At 33.5% G+C, this 26,608-nt stretch overlaps 1 protein-coding gene across 9 annotated transcripts in view; it reads left to right on the top strand.

Annotated features, from left to right (window-relative positions):
- The window catches only part of DENND1B (DENN domain containing 1B), a 291,773-nt gene that overhangs the window by 243,248 nt on the left and 21,917 nt on the right, over positions 1-26,608 (top strand). For 8 of the 9 annotated variants that reach the window (XM_033200326.1, XM_033200323.1, XM_033200324.1 and 5 more), the window contains 5 exons: positions 2,726-2,816; positions 9,403-9,443; positions 10,165-10,233; positions 14,753-14,809; positions 15,696-15,803. In XM_033200326.1, the coding sequence (XP_033056217.1) occupies positions 2,726-2,816; positions 9,403-9,443; positions 10,165-10,233; positions 14,753-14,809; positions 15,696-15,803 (366 nt within the window). Of the gene's footprint in view, positions 1-2,725; positions 2,858-9,402; positions 9,444-10,164; positions 10,234-14,752; positions 14,810-15,695; positions 15,804-26,608 lie in introns of those variants that run through there. The other variant, XM_033200331.1, reaches the window with a different exon arrangement.

Below are 26,608 nucleotides of genomic sequence, written 5' to 3'. Positions count from 1 at the left end.
CTCTGATGATTAGTGATGTTGAGCATTCTTTCATATGTTTCTTGGCCACTTATATCTTTTTTTGAGAAGTGTCTGTTCATGTCCTTTGCCCAATTTTTAATGGAGTTACTTATTTTTTTCTGGTTGGTTTAAGTGTATTATAGATTCTGGATATTATTCCTTTGTTGTATGCATAGTTTGCCAGTATTTTCTCCCATTCTGTAGGTTGTCTGTTTACTCCATTGATAGTTTCTTTTTCTGTGAAGAAGCTCTTTAGTTTAATTGGGCCCCAATTGTCAATTTTTGGTTTTGTTACATTTACTTTTGAAGACTTAGTCATAAGTTATTTGCCCAGGCCAATGTCTGGAAGGGTATTTCCTAGGTTTTCTTCTAGGAAGAAAGGTTTACAATTTGAGGTCTTACATTTAAGGCTTTAATTCACCTTGAGTTAATTTTTTTATGTCTTGAAATGTAGGACTCCAGTTTCATTCTTCCGCATATGGTTAGCCAGTTTTCCTGGCACATATATTGAATAGGGTGTCTTTCCCCATTATTTATTTTTGTCAGTTTTGTTAAAGATCAGTTGGTTGTAGGTGTGCAGCTTTATTTCAGGGGTCTCTATTCTGTTCCCTTGGTCTGGGTAAATCACATTTTGAATGTGAATCTGTTGATTCATTTTCTATTCTTTCTTCACTTTTTCTGTAAGAGATTTTTGTATAAAGTCTGATAACTGGTGTGACTTATTGCTATTATCTTCCTCCCCCCCAACACTTTTTTTTTGTTTGTTTGTTTGAAACAGAGTCTTGCTGTCTTGCCAGGCTGGAATGCAGTGGTACAATCTCGGCTCACTGCAACCTCCACCTCCCAGGTTCAAGTGATTCTTCTGCCTCAGCCTCCTGAGTAGCTGGGACTGCAGGCATGCGCCACCATGCCCAGCTTTTAAATATATATATATATATATATACACACACACACACACACACACACACACACACACATACACACACACATATATTTGTTTGTTTGTTTGTTTGTTTTGTTTGTTTTTGGAGATGGAGTCTTGCTCAGTCGCCCAGGCTGGAGTGCAGTGGCACAATCTTGGCTCACTGAAAGCTCCACCTCCCGGATTCACACCATTCTCCTGCCTCAGCCTCCCCAGTAGCTGGGACTACAGGCACCTGCCATCACGCCTGGCTAATCTTTTTGTATTTTTAGTAGAGATGGGGTTTCACCATGTTAGCCAGGATGGTATGAATCTCCTGACCTCGTGATCTGCCTGCCTCGGCCTCCCAAAGTGCTGGGATTACAGGCGTGAGCCACCATGCCCAGCCTATTAATTATCTTAAATTGCTGCTGAGGAATACTGTATTGTCCTGTACAACTCATCTCAATTCGTTTTGTTCGTTAACCGTTCAAACAGAAAACCAAGGAAGTACCTGAGTTTGTTTGTTTGTTTTTTTTTTTTAAAGACCAACTACTTTATTTTAGTTCAGGTAAAATTTAAATTTCTAGGGTAAAAAATTATGGTCAGGATTAGGTAGTTTTTGGATGCCACTGAACATTTTAATCCGTCTTCAAGTCCTCCTTGCAAAAAGCATGTAAATCTTTTCTATGTTATCCCCTGCCTCTTAAGCAAGGAAGACTTAAAGATACTTCATCATCATTATGGATGGAAAATAAAAGGTAACCAAGTGCTAGTAATACGTGTGTATGTGCGCGTGTGTGTGCGTGTGTGTGTGTGTGTGTGTGTGTGTGTGTGTGTGTATGTAGAATCATTGATTTTCACCTTGGGTTGGTCATATAAAAATACCCAGGATACTTTTCAAATGCAACATTAATACCGTGAGATTCTGATATGCTGTGTATGTTGGAACAGGTAAGGACTGGAGCAGAACAGGCAATGGAAGATAGTCTCCAGGGTATTTGGATTTCTGCACTTTGAAAATGATCTTCAGGTGCTTTTGATAGTTTCAGTTTCCCACTCTTCCAAACTCTTTTTTAAGAATGCTGAAAAATATCGCCTAAAATAACCTCATGCATATCAAGTCAATATGCATGTACCTCAACTGTATTTAACTTACTAATCATAATTCTTATCATTCAGTGAGCACGTATGCCAGGAACTATGAAAGTTGTATTGATTTTATTGTAGATGGTTGAAATTATTTGGTGCTCTATTATACATTAGATATAATAGTTTAGACAAGTAGTGTTTTACTGAATGAAGTTAATAAGCTGAAAAAAGGTAATGTCTAGTATCTCACAGATACTTGCTGTGTCACATTTCCTAGGTTAATCTAATTTGTTGTTTGCAGCAACACCATGAGGCAGGTACTGGGAAAATAGGCCTGGCTGGGGAAGACAGTGCCCCTTGGGTAAATGACTTGGCAAGGCAATAGTACCTTTGTACAAACCCCTCTGCAGAGATTGTACATTGAGCAACCTATCCAGAGCCTATGACCTTTACTACTGCACTTTGCTATTTTTTACTAATAAGTTAGATTTAGAGTCTTTGCTGTACATTTGCGATTTAATTAATTAGCAACTTTATTGAGCACCTGTTCTTTCCATTGTTTGAGAATTTTCGTGTGTGTATATATACACCATATATGTGTAATTTATACAAGTCTATTATTAATGTTTTTGATGTAAGTAAAAATCTAACCTCATAAAATAAATGTAAAATTAACATTCTATTGGATAACATTTTATTTGATACATTTTATTTGACACTTTTTAATTTTAGTTTATCGATGGTCGACTGGCAAAACTAAATGCAGGAAGGGGTTTCTCTGATGTATTTGAAGAAGAGATCACTTCAGGTGGCTTTTGTGGAGGTAAAGACAAGTTACAATATGATTATCCATTTTCTCAATAACAGTTATCTCAGTCTTTGCACTTGTGTCTGATAAAACCTATTTCATGAACAACTAATTATTTTCTCCTAAATATGTAATGTCTTAAATACATTTTTTTCATCTTATAAAAGATATGGTATTAGCTTATTTTGCCTGATATCTGTTACTCAAGGCATTAAGTTGGCTTCATGAATTGGTAGCTGTTGGCTTGGATAATCTCTTAATATTGATGGAAATCAGTAATACAGAAATCCAGTCAATTCGTATCTTCCTGTCTTTCCTTCCGAATAGTAGTATTCTCTGCTAGAAAACTACTAGTGATGGTTATTACTGAGTACGAATTTAAGAACTGAAGTTACGATTGGTAATGCAATCCAAAAAGAAAGGTTTGAACACCAAAATTCTTTCTACATATTTAAGTAACTATATTATTATCTAGATATCTTTACCTTTTTTACTTTATAGATCACTGCAGCATTAGGAAAGTTTCCAGTTTACTGTTCCATAAATACAATTAATCCTTCTAGTGTAAATGTTCAAATAATGTTATAATTATCTAGGCAATTAATAATTTACAAACTGATATTTTTGCATGATTGCTGTGGTGTATAGTCTTGACTTGCAGAGCATTTTGCTTGAGTCCTTGAAATGTCCTGTTCATTCACTGAGTATTTGCTGAGTGCTTACAATGTATTAGGCACTGTTATAAATATTAGGTGTACTAAATAAACAAAAATCCCTGTATTCTATATCTTAGTGTGTTAATTTTTGACCTGGTATAATAGCAATTTTTAGAACTTCTTTGTTTGTTTGTTTTGAGGAGAAAAAATTTCAGTCTACGTGTAAATAAATAGATGCTGGAATTGAGAAATGAAACATGAAAAGACAAAACGTAGTAGGTGCTCCTCTACACATTCCACAAAATTTAACGTTATTTTTAAGATTCATTTTCCCATCATGAAAATATAGAAACCATTGAGATAATTGGTTCATTAAAGGAGGTACAAATGAACTCAGTAGTTGTGGAACTTTATCTGATATAAGTATAGCATTTCATTGAAAGCATTTAGCTTGGGTAGAAGTTAGTTTGCTTGACTCAGCAAGGAAGCTGAATGTGGAATCATTCAGCTCCTTGCTTCCCTCAGTTCATGGGTAAAAATTTAGCTTCAATGGAACTTTTGTGTTAAAATAAGACTTTTTTACTTCTCAATTCAGACAAGCAAAATATTGTCAGCTCATGGACAAGTTGCTTGAGGCATCTCTTCAGTATTTACATAACTGCTGTCTCATTATCTTTATGACCCGTGGGGCTAGTAGCTTTTATAGAATTGAAGATGACATTTTGTGACAATAAGAGGCTAGAACTATGATCCTTTTGTACGGTTAAATTCTGTAATCTTAACCATTGGTCCAGGTACCTCTGTAATAGAGTATAGATAGGTGACTTTTCTGGTGGGAGGGCCCACTAAAATTTTTCACGAAAAGCCTTATTGTTTAAAAAAGATTAGGAGAATATGATTACCAATTAGTATCTGACTTAGAAACTGCTACATTTTCAATACAACTTAATGCCCACTACTTTGTTGTTCTTTATTAAAATGAAAAGGTTTTGAACTCTTCTTTTAATTTGAGAGAGCCAGTACTTATCTAAAAGGAAAGCCTAAGTTGACAAATATTAATTCCAGTGAGTACAACAAGAAAGTTCCTTAGAAATTTGTGCCTATCAAGCATTATTTTTAAATTATTCTATGTTATGTTATAGATACATAGACTTTTTTTGTAGATGAAAATAAACTCAAATGTGTTAGAATTTGAAATAAAAAGATGACTAATATAATAAAAATTTGCAGTGTTCTACTAATGTTCTATTAATTACTACTAGTAGTAATTAACTAGTAGTAACTAGTTCTACTAGTGTTCTATTAATAAGAAGATCTCCATCTAGCTAGGGGTGTGTGTGTGTGTGTGTGTGTCTTTACAAAATGGTTCCTAGAGGTCAGTTCCAAACATTTGTCATTCACACTACCCTTGTGAGAAAGAAGAATATGTTGATGTCATGAAATTAACCTATGCTTCAAAGAAGTAAACTGATCTCACATTGTTGTTTCTCTCCTGATAATAGTAATATAATAATTGCTTATATTTATTGAGCACTAATATGTGGCAGAAACTCTCCCAAGAGCTCTACAAATATTATCTCATTTAATCCTCACAAAACCCAAGGAGATACTTTCATTACCTCATTTTTATTGAGTATTCAGCTCAATAATTCACTCAAGGTCACACAACCAGTAGTGGCCAGAGTCTCAATTCCACATGTGTCTATCTGACTTCAAAGATATCTTGTTTTTTATAGTAGATTTTCTTAATGCAAAAACATTCAGTAAACAAGAGTAATACTTAACCCTTTCCTACTCTGATTGAATCAAAGCAAAATTCTCATCTCTTTTGAATTTCTTGTAGATTTTTTTGTACATAAAGTCCTAGAAAGACCACTGTGGCAGAAATTAACATTAAAACTAAGAAAAAATTATGTTCCTTTAAGCAAAAATAACTAGGAAATTTCAGGGAAACATATATTTTCTCCTCTTTATCATTGCAATAGTCGTTTATACACTATTTTTGTTAATGCCGATGGTTATGATAAAATGAATATGAATATGATGGAGCTTTATCATTATTGTGGCTCTGATTAAAAATATACAGTGCAGGACAATCAGATAAGGAACATCTAGATTCACATTTGAATCTACAAGTGTATGGTTACAGAATCTGTGAATGCATGCATGTTTTTAAAACCTCCCTCTGACCTGTGAGCCCTCATCAGGACTATTAAGGAAATCCATGTCACACCTTATTCTTTCATGAGACCCTTGCAACATCTTCGACTTTAACTAAAAAGGAAAATTTTAACCTAACTTAAAAGGAATGTGTAAAGGGAAGAAAAATCATGGAGTTTAAAAGGTAATAAAACAGGATAGGAGTAGAACAAAGGATGCATTTAAGTAAACATAGTGTTGGTCTGTGAAAAAGCAGGTAAAGAATATTGAGTAGTTAAGAACATATTCTTTCTTTAAATATTTTTTTCATTTAAAAGAAAACTAGTTTTTAAATTTACACCAAGTTAACTTTAAAAAGGAGAAACGTTTTCAGATTCATTTTATGAGGAGTGTGTGGTTACTCTCCATCACTAGCATGTGTTTCTTCCTTAGTTTACACATATAATCTGATGAGTCTTTTATTTGTTCTTTTATTTATTTTTCCGTTCTTATTTAGTTTTACTAAGGTATCAAAGGAATTTGAAGGAAGTGGTAGGTAATACCAGTTTTAATGGCATTTTTCTGGCCTTGTTGAACAATTTAGACCAATTTATGTTTTGAGATAAATAAGTACAAATTGCTGAAATTTAAGCAAGTACATTTGAAGAGAAAGTCTTGGCATAAGTGAGAAATAGATACTTTGTCCTTGAGTGTGAGAAAATCACTTGTTTTATTAACAAAAATAATGTTAAGGATTTCCTCAGTAATGCATATTATTGCCATAATCCAGTTATTTTAAAAGAAGGATTCTGAGGGATTTCTTTGGCATTCAAATTAATTTTTAGAAGAACAACAGCTTTTTTCTAATAATACTAAAGAATAATGTGCTTTTCTCATAAATATTGTGGAAATAGGAATCTTAAATCATAAAAGCACTGAAATTTAAAGGCACAATTAGCCCTTAAAACTTTTAAAATAGGAATCTACCTAAATTGTACCATATTTTCCTAACATCGAAGCAAGGGACTTCCTTGCCCCTATACTATGAAATTTTAGATTATTACTGGTAATTCTCTCTATTAACCTTCTTTTTCAGGGTATTAGCCTTGAGCAGTCCCTTTCCCTTTCAAATATATTTGCCTTGGGTGTGATATAGAGGAAACTCTGTGTAACTTAAGTTTTAATCATATTTTACTTAGCAGTCTTAGAGGTAGTTTTTCAGAGTTGAAGGAATAATGAGCCGGGAATTAAAATCCTAGATTATTATTCTTTTTCAGTTGCCAGCCTTGAGAACATGAGTGAATAATATGTCATCATAGAACCTCAGTTTTCTGTTTTGGCAAATTATTTATAGTAATAATGATCATTTATGATATTTCTTCAATATACTATGTACCATACCAAACGTTGTTTAACATTATCTTTCATCCTCACAATAATCCTGAAGGGCAATGACTATTATGCTTATTTGATGAATGAAGAAGCTGATGCTCAGCCAAGTTAAGGGCCTTCTCCTAAACATGCTTCACAAGGATAGAGTAGGCCTGAGCTCCAAAGGTCCATTGGACTTCAAAGCCCACTTCCTTCTCATTGAACTGACCACTTATGGCACTGTTTGCCTATTCTACAGTAGAAAAATGCAGTTCAAATAATGTAGATAAAAACATGCGATGACTTGTACAGAGCTGAAAATTAGCTTTTTTATTCCTCATAGTTCTAAATAAGACCCTAACCTTTCTACAATGGTTTGAAACTTTTATGATAGCTAGTTTCTTTGTGGTTCAGAGGTTTTAAAAAATTGTTTTCTGAATTGACAAAGGTTACAGAATGCTAAACTGGTGTTTCTTCTTCCACTTTCTTACATTCATTTTGGGAAAACAATTAAAACACTTTCCAGAATACTGTGAATAATAACAAAGTCTTAAATATGTGATTTCCACTCAACCATTTTTAGTACAGAAGTAATAATTATATGAACTTTTAATAAGTAATAAGTATATGAGAGCTTTTTAAATGCAGAAATAAACATATATGAATAATCTGGATGAGTAAAGATCTGCGGTTTATTTTGTTGTTTAAAAACATCTCTGAGAAATAAGTTGGTAGGATAACTTGGAATGTTTTACTATTTTACAAGGGAAATATACTTTTAAAAGTTTGGTCAAACCAAATATCACCTGAAACTCATACCTTTTAAACAGTACAACTTATTTTTACAGAGGTTATTTTAGGTAGTTACATTTTGCTATAGTTATTTCACAAGTTAAATAATGTGAAAAAAAAAAGTTTGTCGTCATATTTCATCCTCCAGAAAAGGTGCAGTGCTGTGTTCTGAGTAGTCAGAGATGTTTTTCAGAATAAAAATTGTTTCTTGAGATTTCTTTTAAATTAGAGTAAGATTTTAAATATAGAAGTGAATCCAGAGCTGGACAGTTCTTGCCTGATGTTGATCAGAGATGCAAAGATAACAGCTAGAATGAAATTTTGGGACTGAGATCATTTTGCCTCTATTTCATAAGAGCAAGGTGATACATCTTTTAAAATCCACAGCCACAAAGTAGAGGAGAACCGTATGTTTTAGGGGTTCTTTGTACTGGGTAGTGTCTGAGTAGCCATTGGGACTTAAAAAAAAAGAGAGAGAGAGATAAGAGTCTTGCCCTGTCTCCCAGGCTGGAGTGCAGTGGCATAATCTTAGCACACTGCAACCTTGAACTCCTGGGCTCAAACAGTGCCCCAGCCACAGCCTTTCAAGTAGCTGGCACTATAGGTGGAAGCCACTACAACAGACCTGGAATTTTGTTTCTTTATTGTGACTTTTTACCCCTGTGACTAAGGGAGTATTTAAGTTTTTAAACAAGAAGGTAGCTGAAATCTAACTGAGATCAGTTGATGGGAAAGATTAGATAAGTTGTATATGTATTTCTTTTTTTACCTTCTGATATCATCTTATTGACTAAAGTATTTATCAATTTGGAACCAGATATGTTAATCGCCAGATATTATTAGAACTACGTTTTTTTAGCACTTGAGCTTTTTCATAATCATGACAACCTATAACCTAAAAGCTGCATTTGCTTCACATTTCCTTGGGTAATAGTTTTCTAACTTACAGATTTACAACTAGAGGATATTTTCAAAACTAAAACTGCAAGCTTACATTAAACTAAAGTTAGCTACTAATCTCTGTTAATATTTAGCAGTTGTGGAAGAATGTCTTTTTGTTGCCAAGGTTTTTTGCACTTCTAAATTTCTTCTAGTTTTTTAAAAGTTCTCTATGTACATGAAATATTTTAAAATAAACCTAATTGTGTAAAGGAGGCAAAGTTTACAAAACAACATAGATATTAAACATTGAAAAGTCAGTTTGAAAAACATAAGAAATTTGAGTTATACATATATATAAATGTTATGCACATGTACCCTAGAACTTAAAGTATAATAAAAATAAAAAAGAAAAAAGAAAAAAAAAAAAAAGAAAAACATAAGAACTTTGGATTTCAAAAGAGAGGTTGGTTATATTTTCTCCTCTGAGGCTAATATTAAAGTGAAAGAACACTGTTAGGTTTCATATATGGATGAAGAAAAAGTGATTCTCTGTTATTCCTAAAATTGCTAATTACTCTATTCCTAAGAATTAGGGCAATTTATTAGTTCTTATGATGCCATTGCTTTTATTGCTTTTTTTACAACAGTGCATATAAAATTTGCCTACTAAAAATTGTACAAGTACTGGTTCTTGATAAATTTTGGTTTACAGATTTATTTTTGAACAACCATTCCTGGCATTTCATTTTTATATATTCCAGGGAACCCGAGGTCATATCAACAATGGGTGCACACAGTCAAGGTAATCATAAACTTTCAAATGTTATTCTTTTACTCTAATATAAATGGAGAAATGTTCAGCAAAAGTATGCTGTTTAAACTTATGCTGTTTATTTGAAATATTTGTATATTTTGTCATATTTTAAATATTCTTATTTTATGTTTATAGTTTGTTGATACTCATTAAGATAATTTTTAAATGGAAAGTTTTGGTCCAAAGATAAATGGCTCTTTTTGAAAAGCAAGATTTTCCTGCCAAATCTCGTTTTTCTTATATTATTTTCTAGAAGAAGAAATTAGGTGGGTTAGTATTATTTGATGGCAATTTTATAATTTGTGGTAATGTAGTTTTGTTAATATGATTTTTAAATATGAAGCTTTCTCTGATGGACTGAGACTTTATTTGCCCAATATAAAAACAGCTGATAAACTTGTATTTCTTTCTTATTAAGCTTTAAATATATTCAAATTACTAGTCATATTGCTCAAGTCTACCTAACCTTCAAGGAACAAATGATTTTTAAGTGATGTATTAGATCAACTAAAGAATAAAGTGGAAAGTGTACATTTTGTTTGAAATTATTATAGCACATAGAAACTTGAAAACACTGAACATGAAATAATTTGTGTATGTCTTTAAGTTGTGAGTAAAGCTCTTTTTTTATGCAACTTACTATAATACTTTGTTTTCAGGACATTTTGGCCAAACGTTTTGGAAATATGTTTCTGTTTTTCTTTTGCAGAAAGGAGGTGCACTGTTCAACACAGCAATGACCAAAGCAACCCCTGCTGTACGGACAGCATATAAATTTGTAAGTTTTTTTGATATTTAAAAATCCTATTTATGAAATTATATAACATTTTCCTAGATGATAGATATGTAAATTCTGAATATTTTCTATTTTTCTTTTAAATTAACCTAAAAATTTTAGGATTAATATTGACCAAAGAAAATTCAATTGCTAAAATTATAACATTGCATGCAGAGGGTAGTTTCTTTTATATAATCTAAAAATGGTTCTCATTTTATTTCAAAGCTATCAGCAAAGTTGTGCAGTAAATTGAAACAGTTCATGATGGGGTGCCATTTTGTAAAATGTCATTATTTCATTTAACAACATTTTACATTCTTGCTGTGTACTTGTGGCTCAAGTAGGAAAAAAAAAAAAAAGAAAAATGTGGCAAGGTCTTTTCCCTCAAAGATGCATTTACCGTCTATTAACATTCTTCAGTGAGTCTCTAAGTAAGGCAAGCTTGTCCAACCCATGGCCTGTGGTCTGCATGCGACCTAGAATAGCTTTGAATGTGGCCCAATACAAATTCTCTTTTTTTTTTTTTGAGACATATTCTCACTCTGTCACCCAGGCTGGAGTGCAGTGGCACGATCTCTGCTCACTGTAATCTCGGCCTTCCAGGTTCACGCGATTCTCCTGCCTCAGCCTCCCAAGTAGCTAGGATTATAGGCACCCATCACCACGCCTGGCTAATTTTTGTATTCCTAGTAGAAATGGGGTTTCATCATGTTGGCCAGGCTGGTCTCAAACTCCTGACCTCAAGTCATCTGCCTGCCTCAACCTCTCAAAAGTGCTGGGATTACAGGTGTGAGCCACTGTACCCAGCCCCAACAGAAATTCTTAAACTTTCTTAAAACATTATGAGATTTCTCTTGTAATTTTCTTCTTCTTCTTCTTCTTTTTTTTTTTTTTTTTTTTTTAGCTTATCAGCTTTTGTTAATGTTGGTGTATTTTATGTGTAGCCCAAGACAATTCTTCTTCCTCTAATATGGCCCAAGAAAGCCAAAAGATTGGACACCCCTGCTCTAAGACTCATAGAAAACAAAACGGAAATAATAGTAAGAATAATAAACAACAAATGATAAGTAAAAAAACTCTTCAATATGACAATTAAGACCCTTCAAAACCCAACCCTTCATGTCTAGTTTCTTTTCCCCCTACTCCTCAGAACCTTCCATATCTCTGAAGATACTTAGCTACTCCTCATTTCATGAATATAAGATATTCTCCTCTGCCCTTTGATTCTTGCTCAAGCCATTCCTATTAATTGGAATGTCAGTTTCTTGGCCTTTATCCACCTAGAAAACACCAGTTCATTTTATAGGACTTAGTTCAGACATTATTCCCCCTGAAAAAATTTTTCTGAACCCTACACAAAAAAAGTTTATATACATATTTTTGTCTTCTCAACCCTTCACAAAAATGTTTATATACGTATTTTTGTATCTGTAGGACCTTCTGTTTCAACACTTGTTTTGTCTATGTACATTTCTGTCTTGATACTAGTCTAGTAACTTCTCAGGAGGGAAGCTAGTGGGTTGTGTTCAATAAATTTTTAAAAATTCAATAGGTCATATATTTTATATTTCTAAAAATATTTAAGGCAATAGTTTTGATTTTGTAAGAATTTGTCTTCAAAAGCTTTTCTCAGTAAATGAATTGATGTGGTTGAATTAATAATAAAATAGTATATTTTAATAAAAATTTAGAACTTCTGTTATTCCTTGACTGAAAATTGTGATATGAATGTGGCCACCCTTTCTGTTTAAAAATTCCATTCAAATACTAAATTTTATAGTAGGGAAGCTAATCTATAGAATTGATTAAAAAATACAGTCCCAAAATTATAGTTATTTGAACCCTAACCATAAAGCCAAAGTAAGACAAGGTTATCATTTTGCCTTAGAAACTTCAGCCTCTGCCTTTTGTTTCATTGTTCTATGGCTTTCCTAGGAAACCTCTCTGGTGGTTTAAGTGCAGTTTTTGAAGAGATTTTTGTCACACTGAAATAGCACACAACTACCATGTGAAAAAGCAAAGGAATGTTGATCCTTGTTTCTCATATTCATTTAACATTCTAAAAATAGTTTCACAGTCAATAGCCCTTCATTTTCTTCTAGAGCAGGTATTTGAGGGTTTTTTTTTTTTTTAGTCTTAGAGAAGTTGTATTGTTTTACCAAATATGTGTCTTGCCTTAATTTCCCTCATATTTTTCACAAAAGCACAGCAATGAAGCAAACATTCAAAACCCTATTCATTATTTTAAAATTTATCCTTCTAATCAGTGGAGTATTTTATTTTGAACCCTTCTCTGCAAGGAAGTAAAATATTTTCAAATTAAAAATTCTGTTATTTGGGTTGGGCGCTGTGACTCACGCCTGTAATCCCAGCACCGGGAGGCCAAGGCCGGTGGATCGCTTGAGGTCAGGAGTTTGAGACCAGCCTGGCCAACATGATGAAACCGCCTATCTGTTGAAAATACAAAAATTATCCAGGTGTGGTGGCATGTGCCTGTGGTCCCAGCTACTTGAGACACTGAGGCAGGAGAATTGTTGGAGCCTGGGAGGTGGAGGTTGCAGTGAGCCAAGATTGCACCACTGCACTCCAGCCTGGGCCACAAAATGAGACTCTGTCTCAGAAAAAAAAAAATTCTACTCTGGTGAATTATTCCCTAAATTAATTAATTTCAGGTGAATTAAGGTCTTTAGAATATACCTAATCACTTTTATCGTTTATCTTGTGATCATATCATCCCTGAATCAAGAAGTTTGGGGCAGGTAAGTCAGTCATTTTGTGACCTTTGTAGTTGTATCTAAAACTGATCTTTCCAGACTGCTTATTTTCTGATATCTGTACTCTGAAATTCCTTCTTTTACCACAAATTGCTATGAATAAACTCCCAATTTCTGTTGTGTGGTAAAACGAAATTTACTTACCTTGGTTTTCTATAGGTAATAAATTTTTCAAAAGTAGGAATCATGTTTTTACCTCTATCTCATTTATTCACAAATTATTTGAGTGCCTATCATGAACTAAGCCTTATGCTCATCATTGGAGTTATAGCAGAGCATGAAGGTACAGTAAGAGATACTGTCCCTACTTTTATATTTGTTTTCCTATCACTTTGCTCTGCACTTTGAACATACTACAGAAATACTGAATATGTGTTTGTCAAAGCAAATAATATTCCGTCCTGTTCTTATAACATTTTTATACTTATTTTTATGGTTACAATTTTTTCCTATGCTTTTCATGCATATGTTTTTCTATGCTGATAGGGGTCATAAAGAAAACTAGAGTTATCATACACACGTATATAAATTTAAGAATAACAGCAAAGTGGAATTCATATTTTATTTGGCTAAGCAGTTTTCAAAGTCATCTTTCTTGTTAGGTCTCAATTTTAAATTATTACCAAAGCCATTTGCTTGGAGCATTTCCCTGGAGAATACATGCATTTTGTTAAGCTTCAAACTGTTAAGTTGAAAAGGATAGAGAGAACCTATATCCCATCAGGTAATCTGAAGGAAGTCAGAGAAGGACATAGGACAACAATTATTTAAATGAATCGGTGCACTATGGAATTATAGAACCATGGAAAAGACTGACACTAGTAGCTTCAACTCTGTATACTAAAGAGCATCTGAAAAGATTAGTGTGATCAAGTGGATTAGAGGATAGTTAGCTAGATTACAGTCTCCCTGAGTCACTCTCCTTATTTTAAAATGTGATTATAGTAGTACTAATCTTACAGAATTGTTGTGATAACTACCTAAGATAATGCATGCTAAGCACCCAGCACACAGTCATATATTTAGGAAACAAAATAAATATGAATTCCTTTTCTCTTCTTTTTCACCTTGGCCACTGTGAGTAGGAATTTCTAGTGGAACAAAGGCTAGGGCTTTCATGAAAGCCCCCAGTTGCCTTTAGTTAAGTTATACCCCACAGGAATCACAGCAGGATGTGAGAAACTCAAATGCTGTGGCCAGATTCCATGTGAAACATGAGGATAGCTTTAAATTTTTAAATGACTTTTAATTTTTACCAGAAAAACTATATATGAAATACCATTCCATTAAGATGGCTCTGCTAATAAAATTCTATGTCTGTCTGTAAAAGCCCTTAATAAAGCTTTGTAAAATTGCCAAAGTTTCTTCAAGTTAAACATCTGCCCAAATAACTTGCTGCTGGGATGTACTTTCTCTGTTCCTCCAGTTTGTTACAGTTTTAACATTAGTAATCTGGTTTATTCCTTTCCTGTTCTTAATAGTTTAGGAAACAACATAGGCTAAATGTTAGCCTTCATATGATACTTGTATACAAAGAAGAGACTAATGGTTTTACCAACTGATTTAGGTGTAATAAAATAGTAAGTGATAATGTGTATCCCTGAAAAGAGTGTTAGATTATAATCTATTCTTTTTCTAAATCATATGAATAGTTAGTAATTGTCATTAGATGTGGTCTTGTATACTTATTCTTTAAATGGTAATAGAACCATCCTGAGCCAGGCACATTTATTATCATTTTCTAGGCAAAAAATCATGCAAAGTTGGGACTAAAGGAAGTGAAGAGTAAACTAAAACACAAGGTATGTCATATTCATGTTTTTTCCTTTTTACCTTGATTCTTGTATTAATTTGAAGTTTATACTTTACCAATTAGAAATTTATGTTTTTAATGATTTTTGAAATATGCTTAGCCCTTTGTTCAAGAATGTTTTTTATAACAAGCCCTCTGGCAACTATCTGCTATTCTGTATGCATTCACTGAATAATCTCTTTACTGTTTGCATATTTTATCACAGAACTATGGAAATCTTCAAAGATGCTTTAACAGGATGTATGTTTTCATCAAGTTAATTGCCTTGATATCACAATTGAAGTTCTTGCTTTATGCTAAGATTTTTTTTAAAGATATCTTTTGTGTAGAAGTAATCCAGGAACGCCATCATTTGTTTTGATAGTCTCATTCTAATAGTATTACTTTAAAATGAAGAATGTTCTTAATTTACAAAAGGTTATGTATGTATTTAAGCTATGAATATTGCAGATATGTAAATATGTGTATATGTGTGTTGATTTTATTTTATATCTTTGCAGATTTTATTATCAGTTGTTATGTTCTGAATTTTTACCTTTGGAGAAAACATACTACTTAAAACTTCCAGTGTAGTGATAGAAAATTATCTTTATATAAATTTTATTCAGATTATTCAAAGTAATCTAAGATTTTAAATTATTTTTATTAAATTAAATTTCTAATATAATTAAGATCATTGATCATTAACCTTATTAAATTAAATTTATTAATTTTGATTATAGAAAAATGCATTTTCTTCTTAGATTCTTTACACTTAAAGCTGAAGTGTTATTTTTCTACTTGTATGTGTATCAGATACTTTGTTTATTAATCTAAGACGTTAGTAATAAAAGGAGTGCTTTACAATTATTGCCGGTATATTTTTTCATGTATAGGAAAATGATGAAGATTATGGGACCTGTTCTACTTCTGTACAATATACACCAGTTTACAAATTACACAATGAAAAGGGAGGAAACTCAGAAAAGCGTAAGCTTGCTCAGGTAAGTAAGGTTATTTACCCTTCATTCCTCCACATTCTCAAAGTATATAATTCCAATACATTATTTAGTTACAATTTGGATCCATTTATAAGAAAACCTGCAGTATTGGTCAAGGGGAGGAGTAGGTGGAATCTGAGAAGGCTACAAGGGGATTGAGAGTCAAATGTTTCAGATATCAGTCTCCACATGCTTTGTTAGCCCATGTCGTCATAGATCTCATAGTCCAGTGAGGGAAAAGACAATTGAATGTGTGATTCTTATAGAATGTGGATATCTTGATGATAAACTGGAAATCAGAGGGTTCCTTTACTACAAAAATAAAATCAATCTTGTACATGGGTATTTGGCCATTAAAATAAGTCTATAGAAATTAAAATCTGAACTACTGTACTATAATTCTATTCTTTTCTAAAGTTAGATTATTTTATCTGCTATAAATATTTAAAGCTTCTTTTTATATGCTACTTAAAATATTGTCTCAAGTGACAGAGTGTTCAGAATCATAGCTATAAGTGTTTCTGGTTTTTTTTTTCAGAAGTGCATTTATGAAGGCTCTAACTAAACAAAATTGGTATATACCAAATCGTATCCTAAATGGCCTTAGAAAACTAGCTTCAAAAAAGAATTCTTGGCCGGGCGCGGTGGCTCAAGCCTGTAATCCCAGCACTTTGGGAGGCCGAGACGGGCGGATCACGAGGTCAGGAGATCGAGACCATCCTGGCTAACACGGTGAAACCCCGTCTCTACTAAAAAATACAAAAAACTAGCCGGGCGACGTGGCGGCGCCTGTAGTCCCAGCTACCCGGGAGGCTGAGACAGGAGAATGGCGTGAACCCGGGAGGCGGAGCTTGCAGTGAGCTGAGATCCGGCCACAGCACTCCAGCCTGGGTGACAGAGCGAGACTCCATCTCAAAAAAAAAAAAAAAAAAAAAATTCTTGAGTGGACTCTAGCTACAAAATTACAGAACTGGAAGTGACTGCAAAGCTTCATTTCTTACAGTTGCCAAGGTTTGCAGATGAGAAAGTTGATAGCTAGAATGGTCACAAGACTTGCCATAAGTCTCATAACTGATCAGTGGCAGAAGGAGGTGAAACCCCATCTCTGATGCTCAGTTAGCTTTCCTGGTTAGGCAGGCGCCACAGAAGTATACATGGCCATAAAGTGCTTCTATGGGTCTTTGTCTTGGAGCCCATTTTGTGCTGCTGTACCAGAATACCTGAGGACCGGGTAATTTGTAAATAACAGAAGTTTATTTCTCACAGTTCTGGAGGCTGGAAAGTCCAAGATCAAGGCACTGGCACCTTATGAGGCCCTTCTTGCTGTGTCATCCCATGGTGGAAGGCAGAAAGGCAAGAGAGATGAGGGGGCCAAACTCACCCTTTTATAACAGCACTAATCCCACCCAAGAGGGTGGAACCCTCATGGCCTAATCACCTCTTAAAAGTCCTACTTCTTAATACCATTACAATGGCAATTAAATTTCAACATGATTTTGAGAGGACAAAATTCAAACCTTAACAGTCTTTAAGAATGGGAAAGGATAGTGAAGCTGTACTGAAACTCCAGGCCTTTGTAGGAAAAAAAAAATCCCATTAATTCAGTCATTCATCAACACTATATGCCAGACACTTTTCTAGATACCAGGTATATTTAAAAGTAAAACACAAAAATTCTCTGACTTCATGGGACTATTTTTGTAACATACTGAGTATTTCCTTCTGATTTATTTATTTTTTAAGCTGATATTTTCACATTAAAATTCCATAATTGTGGCATACTGATAGTCAATAGTGATTGTCTGTTCTAGAATAAGCCCTTCAGTAAAATAATTATTACAGAAGTCAGAAACATTTTCTTGTTACTGCTGTTAACTGGAGAACATTTATTAATGCGTGAACTAATGATGGATTTGCTATTGATTTTTCTGTTGTTTTTTTCCCCACCACTAATATGCACAATCTTGTCTGTTTTCAAGCTTTAACATCTCAAATACTGTTGTAAAATGTTTACTGGCTTAATGTTGGAGCATTTAGGTTATCTTTACCATGGCAAGTAGATTTTCTGTGAAAAAGAATATGAGATCTTTGTTATCTATAGGATACTTTAAGATATATATAAAAAAAAGATTTATATTGGAGAAACACATTTCCTAAATATCAGTTTCATGTTATGACAATTATTAGCTCCTCATATTTTAATTAATTTATTTTTCATTACAAGTTGACTGTTATAATTATATAAATTTATAGGGTCTAAAGTAGTGTTATGATTCATTAATATAATGTGGAATAATTAAATAAAGCTAGTTAACATTTCCATCACCTCAAATACTTAACATTTTTTCTGGTAAGAACATTTGAAATTTGCTCTCTTAGCAATTTTGAAATGTACAGTCCTCTATTGTTAATTATATTCACCATGCTGTAAAGTAGATCTAAAAAAAATTGTAAAGTCTTTCCTTTAACATGGCATAGCATTTTTATGATAATGTAATTACAAAATACATTACTGATTTCTGTTTTTGTTTTCTGTTAACTTCTAGAGACAATTTCCTTTTTTATTATATATATTTAATGTGTATAACATGATGTTTTGATATACATATACGTAACAAAATGATTACTACACTCAAGCAAATTAACACCTCTATTATCTCAAAGTTACCTATTTTTTTGCAAAGTAAGAACACCTACAATCTATTCTCTTAGTAATTTTCTAGTATATAATACAGTATTAACTCTAGTCCTCACACTGTACATTCTGATAGAGAAAATTGTATTAGGTTACGGAAAACCTTATAGAATAATGGGTTCCATTCAGTGTATACTTATACTAAGTCTTCAGGGCTACGATGTATTATCATTAATTCATTTATCTGCATTCATTAGCATTTTATGGTTTACAGTAGACATGACAGCAATAACTATAACAGGAATTGAGAGGAGTAGGGCTTATTCTTTAAGAATTCTAGCATGATTTTCCTACTTGCTGTATAGGAATTTGTTAAACCTACGTGTTTAGAATTGTGATGCAAATGTTGATAATATCTGAATAACAATCTTTTATTTTCAAATGATAAATATCTGAGTTTCAGGAAATGTGTATACCCAGTATATATGTTTCTTTTTATTCTTTATGTGTCCCATTATATATATAGGTAAATATATCTGTGTGTTGTATATACCTTTTTTTTTTTTTTTCTCTGAGACGGAGTCTTGCTCTGTCCCCCAAGCTGGAGTTCAGTAGCACGATCTGGGCTCACCGAAAGCTCAGCCTCCCGGGTTCACACCATTCTCCTGCCTCAGCCTCCCAAGTAGCTGGGACCACAGGCGCCCACCAGTAAGCCTGGCTAATTTTGTTTTTGTATTTTTAGTAGAGACGGGGTTTCACCATGTTAGCCAGGATGGTCTCCATCTCCTGATGTCATGATCCACCCTCCTCAGCCTCCTAAAGTGCTGGGATTACAGACATGAACCACTGAGCCCAGCCTATATTGTATATATCTTAATAGCAAGATTTTTAAGAGTTCATATGCCCAATCATTTTTCACCTACTAATATCTATTACAATTTAGTATTTTGCTTGCATTTTTTTCTATAAATGAAATTTGATTTTTTAGTTTTAGATTCACATATGTATTTAACAAAGAGCTAAATTTTGGGCCTTCTGGCAATTTTTTTCTGCTACATTTCACCCTTAACATTTTTTTCCCAAGGCTTCCAGAGTCCATGCTATCTTGAATTACTAATGTTACTTCTTTGAATTGATATTGAGTTGTTACTGCTTTGAAATGATAGCCAATTGGTGGCCAACAGTTTATTTATAAAAAAGCAGGGTACATTTACATTGAAATTATCATCAAATCCTTGATTTTAATTATTTAGTTTTAATAGTGTTAGCAAACTCACAAATTAGGTAAAATAATATCAAGCCATTTATTATAAGGATAAAGGCATTTTTTAGGACATCTAATTGCAGGATTATATCTAGGCTTCTGGTAGGATTAGAACTAGGAAATGGAAAAAGTAATCAGGGAAGAATATCAGCTTCTCTCCCTACGCTACTTATCTCATCTCATCTCTCTCTGTCTGTCTCCCTCCCTCCCTCCCTCCGTCCCTCTGTCCCTCCCTCTCTCCCTCTCTGTCCCTTTTCTTCTTCCTCTTCTTTTCTCTATCTTCCTCCCTTTCCCCTCCCCTGTTCCTTCATTTCTCTCCTCCCCTCCCATTCCCTCTTTAATACTTGGCCTGTTCTTTCTGCTTATTTGTTCATTGTGCATTCTGTATTCTGGCTTTCTCAGCTTCTCTGTGTCCTTGACACAGATTTTAAAGGCCCTCAGTTGAAGCAGCCACTAGAAATGGATAATTCTAGATTCCAATTTCTTAAGGAAGAATGTAATCAGCTCGCTTGGACCAGGCATTAATCTTTGGTTCAATAAACTCCAGCCAGAGAGGCAAGGAGAGTACCATGTTACCAAGGACACAGGAAGGGCAGTAGGGGTGAGTGGGTTGAACAGTGGAAGCAGTTGTCAGAGAAGTGGTTTTAAGGACTGTGACAATATCTCACAAGATGTCTACTGTTTCTAATGGCTTTACACTATTTTGCTTTTCAAGGTTTCATTTACCTGCAGTCAATGTGGTCAAAACATATTAAATGAAAAATCCCAGAAATAAACAATTCATAAAGTTTAAATTACATGCTGTTCTGAGTATTATTATAAGTATTCTTTTTCATTATCAGTTATTGTTGTTAATCTCTTACTGTGCCTCATTTATAAATGAAACTTTATCATAGGTATGTATGTATGGGAAAAAACATAGTTTGTATAGGGTTTGGTACTAACTGCACTTTCAGGCACCTGTGGGGGTCTTGGAACATATCCACCATGGGTAAGGGGGAACTGTTGTAATGCTATTTGCCAAAAAGTCATATTTGCAAAATAACAAAAACAAGTCGGCATTTTTAAATGCCTAGAGGCTGGAAATTTGTACCACAAATCTGGGGTTTGATAAATTTAAGGTCAGCCTACCCTAATGGATTGATGTTGCCTTAATTCTCTCCTGAGAATTGAGCCACTTACACTAGCAAAAACGGCTACAAGTGGAAATGAATTTAGGGTACTATATTTGCACATTGGGCAAGGAAATCAAAAGTCATCAGCCATAGTCTGCTGCCTTTTCTTTGCAGTCTGATATTGCAGAAGCTTCTTTGGTTTGCTTTTCTGGATATAATCCAGCCCCATTGATTTAATTGAAATATAATACAGTATGTTATGGAAGAGGCAGAAAGCTGATGCTAGAGCCATGGTCATACTGTCTTATGATGATTACCAAATCCAGAAATTCTTGTACCCCAACTCTGCAAGTATAATAATATTGGGATCTGTGCATATTAAGCTTTTCAACTAAATATGTAATATTTCTAGAAATATTTGGATATGGTTAAAGGCAAAGTCTAGTTATCAATATGTATACCAGAGAAACTAATGTCTATTCATTTATATTCTACCTGTTTCCAAAAATACTTTCATGTCTTAACAAAGAACCATAGAAAGATACTGCATTAAAATTAGGTAAGTTTTGGGAACTGAACAATGACATCACTTGGACTCAGGAAGGGGAACATCACACATCGGGGCCTATCATGGGGAGGGGGGAGAGGGGAGGGATTGCATTGGGAGTTATACCTGATATAAATGACGAGCTGATGGGTGCTGACGAGTTGATGGGTGCAGCACACCAACATGGCACAAGTATACATATGTAACAAACCTGCACGTTATGCACGTGTACCCTAGAACTTAACGTATAATTAAAAAAAAAATTAGGTAAGTTTTAAGGCAGGGAAAATGTTAAATGTAGTAAGAAGCTGTTAAGGCCTATTTCCTGCACAGCCAAAATGAAGAGAAAAGCACAGCTACATGATTCATAATCCACAAAGTTTTGGTTTTTAAAAAGTTGCTTATGAATTACCCAATCATTCCAAAGAAACAGGGTAGATATTTTGGATCCACAAATCTTTTCAGCGTCACAAGAGCTCACATTCTGGTGGAATTACCTAGCAGAGGCAAAGATTTTTGTTCTGGAAGACAGAAATTTGATTTTCTTCATTTAGTCTCTTCTGTGCTGTTTATTATTTGAAATGCTCAGTCTCATCAATACCTCTCTCAAAGACAGCTTAGTTTACTAGCTGTTGAACCTCATTAAAAAAGGTGAAAACAGGTACAAGTGGAAACAAGATACACTCTTTTCTTCCTACTGTAAGGCTACTGACAAGTAGCATCACTGTTGTGTTAGAACTGGCTCAAGTATCCAAATTCTCTTAAAAGATTTGTTATGTGGTGAATTTAATTGCCTAAAGGCAAATTTCTGCAGGGACATTTGTGATTTTGTAATCTAGACAATTTTCTTGTTCTTATTACTATTTTTCAAACTTAAGTTTTTGTAGAGTTGAAATAATAGAGAAATGCACTAGAGCAGCCTCAGAGGACATAGGGAAGATGGACAGTTTTGTAATAACAGTGAGGCTGTCTGTGTATGTTTGTATTTACGTGATTCATTTAAAACTTCCAACAATCCAGTCAGAGCAAGAATTATTATCCCCATTTTACAGATTTAGAAACAAATGGAGATTAATAAATGTGCCCAAAGTTCTACAAGTAATAAATAGCAGAATAGGAATTCAAAAGCAGGCAGACTGATTCTAGAACTTAGGGATCTAACCACTACCATCATGCCTTTGTGTTGGATGGAGTGATTGTGGAAGAGGGATAGTTAGAAATAAGGATATGGAGTTTAGAGCCAGACAGAGCTTAACTTTGAAAAAGATACTAGGATTTAACATTGAGCAAAACAAAATATTCCTAAGCCTTAATTTTTACATTTGTAAAATAATAAAAATGATTTTCCCAGGATGCTGTAGGTATTATAGATAACATATATAAAATATCTGCGACATACTTGGTACTTGATAATCGGTAGCTATTTGTTTATGGTTACTGTATCATATATCTTGAGCTCCAGGTCTTTGTAGCAATGGCACCATCTGACTTCTCTCTTGGTAGTTACAGTCCAGGATCACTAATAATCTCTAATCACTAAAGTAGTTAGGACTCCTAAAATTATCCATCTTCATTCTAAGTAGGGATGACCATAGATTCCAGTATGTGACTTGAATAGAAATATGAAACTTATTGTACCAATAAATATCTTATTTATAAGTTTATAAGACCTTAAGTATGTCATTTTATTGTGAGTAAAATTGAGTATAGTCTTCACTCATCCCATTCCTAGTCCATTTGATTATTCATTTCAGAAGTGGATCTCAGTTATCTAAAGAACTTTACATTTCCAGTTTCCAGCTAGACTTGTCAGTGAGAGACTTTATTTTCATCTGTTTTTCAAAAGATGAAAATGAGATTATGATCATTTGAATTCCAAGAATGTATTTTAAAGTAAAACATTGTGAAGTTTTATAATCTGTGTGCTGTAGAAAAGAAAAAGAACAAAGTTCTAAGATTGTGTTTTAAACCTGTTTTCCAGTATTTAGCTTATCTTTGGAATAGATTGTGAATCTATAGTCCACCTCCAACAAATAGTAATTTGTGTGCTGGTGTGCTAATTAGTATGGCTATTTCCCGTTTTGTTGATGAGGCTTAAATAAATGTCAAGGGTACAGTCATGAAGATCTCCCAATTAGGCTCCACATTTGTAAAACCCAACCCTTTTCTCTTCTGTGTAAAGATGACAGTTCCAACAGCAGCCCCAACCTAACAGGACTCCAGGGAAAGGATCCTTCTCTGGTTTTATTGAAAACAGGGCCAGTGAGTCCATTGAGAATACGACCACTGGTCATGGTGCAGAACAGTCTTAATCCTGTGTACTTACCTTCTTTCATCAGTTTTATTTTAGAATAGAATACTGGAGACTTAGTGAAAAAATATAAGATAACATAAGTCTATAATCTGAAATTATGTTTTAAAATATTTACTTGTAAACATTTATTAACATTTTCTTTTCTAAGAATAAGAAATTTCTTTAAATAATATGTAAAATTTATATATATATATCTGAGATATTGCTCCATATTAGCCATGCGTGGCTTAGTCTAGCAGTTATAATGTGTATGTTTCTGTGTGTCTTCATGAGACTCACAGACACCTCAACTATGCTACTGAACAAGCATGAGAGCTTAGCTGTATTACAAGTCACCATTAACAGATGGATGGCCCTAAGCAAGGCAAAATCACCACAACAAAACCTAGGGAAAGTGGGGGACTGAAGCTTTTTGTTGTTAAGCCCTATTAAAACTCTGGCACACGATCATGCGCGCGCGCGTGCACACACACGCACACACACACCACTTTTAACTATTTCATGTCTGGGACAAATAGCAATCTTTTTAGATTTTCAACCTCTCCAGTTAATTATGTAAAAACAGCATGAGAAAATACGAGTGGAAAGTTATTTTTCATTTGCAGTGTGATACAAAGCAGTATGCTTGTTGATAAATACTCTCACTTGGAATGTTTACCCAAATACAGTGTTTACAAATAGAAATATGTTTAACAGTCATAATTTCTACTGTTAGACCAAGCACTATTAAACTGGTGGACATTTATTTTACTTTTTTAATATAATCACATATAGACTAATAGTTTGAGATATAAATAGTTATCTTTGGAATGCACAAATAAGAATGCTTTAACCATAAAATATAATCTTGTGATTTTATATTTTTATTCATTATGCAAGGTAATGTCACACTTAAAAATGAAACTTTTTGTCTTTTTGAATCTTTATGTATTTAGTGGTTTATAAAACATTCTAATGGATTTGTGGAACATAGCACAATAGCTATGAGTTCATTTTATAGTTGATGAGTAACATACTTTTATATTTTAAAATATGCTCAGAAGTCATATATACTTTTATGCATGCAGAGACTTACAAGTAAAGCATTTCAAAGCCATATTTTGATTGAATAGGCACTTAAGAGAAATCTCAATATGTTAACATTTTTAAAAAAAATATGAGCAACCAAATAGTTTATTTTTATATATAATAAATGTCATATTTTAAAATGCCACAGATGAAATTTTCTGTGAAACTTATAAGCAAAGATAATATCTTAGGTTGTCTTAAATTACTTAGTTCTTAAGCATGAGAAAAGATGGGATGTCTACAACTAGTAGGGTGTGGTTTATAGTATTGTATTTATGAAACACTTTTCTTCATATTAGTTCATTGGACTCTGGGAATAAAATGAATGTAATTAAATACAGTGTTTCTTGTTCGGAAGATGTAATAGATTTAGGAAAACTGTATACTGGTTGGGATCTTTGGAAAAATACCGTCTATTGAATAGTTTGCCTTACTGGTCAGGAGAAAAATGGTGTACTCAGTGTTTATAGAGGAAAGTAACCACTTACTTTTGACCAAGAAAAAAAGTGATTGTAAATCAAAAAGAGAAAATAGTTGTTACATGCGGTGGGGGTGGGGCAGAATATTGGAAAGAATATTTTGTAAAATAAACATTTACAAAATAATCAAATAATTGGATCAAATCATGATAAGCAAGACAATCTTTATTTTTATCACTGTTTGATTTGGCTCAGTATTGAGAATACTATTATCAAGCTGAAACGTTAAAGTAGTAAGAAAACATTATAAAACTTCAAGCGCTAGGCCAGGTGCAGTCACTCACGCCTGTAATACCAGCACTTTGGGAGGCCAAGGCGGGCAGATCACTTGAGTTCGGGAGTTCAAGATCAGCCTGGCCAACATGGAGAAACCCCATCTCTACTAAAAATACAAAAGTAGCCAGGTGTGGCGGCGCATGCCTGTAATTCCAGCTACTGGGGAGGCTGAGACAGGAGAATCACTTGAACCCGAGAGGCAGAGGTTGCAGTGAGCCGAGATGGTGCCAAACTCTGCCTCAAAAAAAAAAAAAAAAAACCTTCAAGCGATAAACTCTCTTGAAATAAGTTAAGTGAATGTTCTTCTTTTACCACATGTCCATAAAAAAATACTGCCTAAATGAAAACACATTTTAGCAGTCTGCGTTCCAAGGATATATGTAGTCTAATTATATTAATACTAATGTCAATAATTTATAAAATTGATCCTTTGAGTTCACTTTGGAAAATATGCCCTCCATATTGTTAATGTGAAAGAAAGTTATTTTTCTCTTTTGTTTCTCTGTTGAAATAATACCAATTTCCAAAATGTTAAATTTGATTATAATTAAATGTTTGTTTTAAATCAGTTATAGATTACAAGGGTGCCCTCTAGTGGACATTGTATAGTACTTTCCTTAAAAGAAGATAGTTACAAAAAAATTTTAATGCCTTTCAGAGTAGTGTATCTTTTAGAAACACAACAGAATACACATTGAGACATTTATATTGTCATAAGATTATTCAATAACATAATTCTATCAAATAAATAATTCAAAGCCAACTCTTCCCTCAATAACTTGCTCGGACTTCATTTTTAAAATGTTTAGCTCTGCTGAACAATACCTAATATATTAATAACATATAATGGAAGATAATCTTTTTATGTGAACATGTTGAGTACATATTTTGAGACATTTTAAAGCTGACATGCATCTTAATGTTATAATTTTATTCTTCAAATTTATTGCCAGAAATGACTGTCATTTATTACAATGTCTTGAAGCAAAAACAAAGTTACTTAATTTCTCCATTTAGTAAATCTAGTGAATACTACCATTCTAGAGTTTACATCAGTAATCACATCATTAGTATTTTTTCCTCACTATATTCTGTCCTAGTTGACTTTGT

Source organism: Trachypithecus francoisi, unplaced genomic scaffold, assembly GCF_009764315.1.
Source record: "Trachypithecus francoisi isolate TF-2019V2 unplaced genomic scaffold, Tfra_2.0 Lachesis_group5, whole genome shotgun sequence".
In the NCBI taxonomy this organism is placed as follows: Eukaryota; Metazoa; Chordata; class Mammalia; order Primates; family Cercopithecidae; genus Trachypithecus; species Trachypithecus francoisi.
This window is presented reverse-complemented; position numbering and strand designations above follow the sequence as displayed.